Below are 2,021 nucleotides of genomic sequence, written 5' to 3' on the forward strand. Positions count from 1 at the left end.
TTCTGATGTTATTATTGTTCATGGAGATGATAGGGAATTTGATGCTCATACTGCTCATGGAGATGACAGTGAATTTGATGCTCATACTGCTCATGGAGATGATAGTGAATCTGATGCTCATACTGCTTATGGAGATGATACTCATACTGCTCATGGAGATGATCATACTGCTCATGTAGAGGATAGTGTATCTGATGTAAGTGAAGAGGAGGAACCTGTTGTTAATGGTTCTCATGAAAATGATGGCTCTAGTACTCATGGTAATAATGCTCTCCCTCGCTACCCTACTCGTCATCGAACGGCTCCTAATAGGGGTCCATTCATTTATTACTGAAGGCGGGACGCCTTTCTTTTGGAGGGGAGTTGATGTAATAACTATTATTGAACTTAGTAATTATTATGTATTATGTTTTGGGGTGTGTGACAGGGTGTGGTTGACTAGAGTGTATGGTTCTAACTTTTGTGACTTTTGGTGTGTGTGTTCCATAATCTTTATCATTATCAATCGGATTACAAACAGTCCTTTTAATATTATTATTGGTACAGAGAACCAGTATTACAATGTTACAATTGTCATTGACAAAGATACTGAAGAGTCAGTGATTAAAGATGTACAGAGACTGTCATCAGCTGTATTACTCCACTATGATACAACATTAAATGTCATTAGAGATGATGATAGTATTTGGGAAGATAGTAAACAAAAACCATTCACTGATACTTATGTGAGCCCTACTGTACAAGGTAAAGATACCACACTAACAACTGAAGTACCAGGAGGTACATCAATATTATTAACATGATACATAATGTAACTATTGAGTATAGGAACAACAGAAAAGGATGAGGATCAAGTTATGTTGCTACAGGAGAAAGTTGAAAGTATTCAAAAGCAACTGGAGGAAGAAAAGGAACTTATTGAAGGAGAGAAACAATTTCCTGAACAAGTTATAAAGGAATATGAAGAGAGAATAGCAACACTCACTGAACAACAGGAGGAAGTTACTGGAGACTTGAAACATAAGACAGAACAATATGAAGAATTAATATCAGGTTGTATTGTGTTATTAATAATATTATTGATTGATATACTCCAATCATTATCATCCTATAGACAATGAACTTACTCATAATCAACTGGAGGAACTACAGAAGAAACTAAAAGAAGAGAAAATTGAAAAAGAGGAGCTACAAATAAAGATTGACGATCTTCAACAAGAATTAGAACAAGTATCAGTTCAGAGTGAATATATTATCAGTCAATCAGGTATGTGTGTGTGTGTGAGATGTATGTTGTAGTACATGTACATGTATATTTAGTTTGTTGTGTTGAATATACACATAATTTTATTTTTTATAGAATTACAGAGTGAAATACAAAAGATTAAAAATGAAAGTGAAACATTTCAAAGTACGTACACACCCACACACATTATTAATTACTAGCTAATGACCTCTTCTTATAATTAGAACAAAGGAAAGCATTGATACTGGAGAATGAAAGATTAATGTCATTAATTAAAGATCATAATGGTATACTTATTATTAATAATTATTAATAAATTGTATTGTATAGTACCAGTAGAACAGAAGGAAGAGGCTGAGATATTACAAGAGACTGAGACTGTACATACATGTACTTATATCAGTAAAGGTTAGTCCAATACTCTAATATAAACTGTATGTATTAGTTAAAGCACAGTTCCCCGTGCTGTACGGGAAATACAGCATGAGAGGTGTGGTCGAGAAAGCCATACAGCACAAGGCGAAGCCGAGTGCTGTATGGCTTTCGAGACCACACCTTGAGTGCTGTATTTTCAGTACAGCACGGGGAACCGTGCTTTTACTAGTTTATGGTCATAGTGCGTGGGTGCATCAAAGGCACCAGCCCAAGGCCAAGTGACGAATAGCCTAAAGAGAACCAAAAGACTGAAAAGAGACTGCAGTAACTGGACTATCTGCTCGCGGAGTCTTCTACCTCGTGTGGCTCTTAGTGGGGGGTGGTCACAGTTTATACAACA

General features: G+C 36.0%; 1 protein-coding gene across 1 annotated transcript; it reads left to right on the forward strand.

Annotated features, from left to right (window-relative positions):
• Positions 1-62: 62 nt before the first annotated feature.
• Positions 63-1,780, forward strand: LOC109591800 (cingulin-like protein 1; the record flags this gene model as incomplete). Its single annotated transcript, XM_020007442.1, has 9 exons — positions 63-196; positions 253-260; positions 521-780; positions 829-1,053; positions 1,115-1,267; positions 1,361-1,411; positions 1,471-1,533; positions 1,577-1,654; positions 1,692-1,780. Coding segments are annotated over 9 exons (1,061 nt in total), but the record flags the coding sequence as incomplete, so codon positions are not given.
• Between the last annotated feature and the right edge of the window lie 241 nt (positions 1,781-2,021).

The sequence above is a fragment of the Amphimedon queenslandica genome, unplaced genomic scaffold, assembly GCF_000090795.2.
Source record: "Amphimedon queenslandica unplaced genomic scaffold, v1.1 AMPQUscaffold_7200_Cont20847, whole genome shotgun sequence".
Taxonomy (NCBI): Eukaryota; Metazoa; Porifera; class Demospongiae; order Haplosclerida; family Niphatidae; genus Amphimedon; species Amphimedon queenslandica.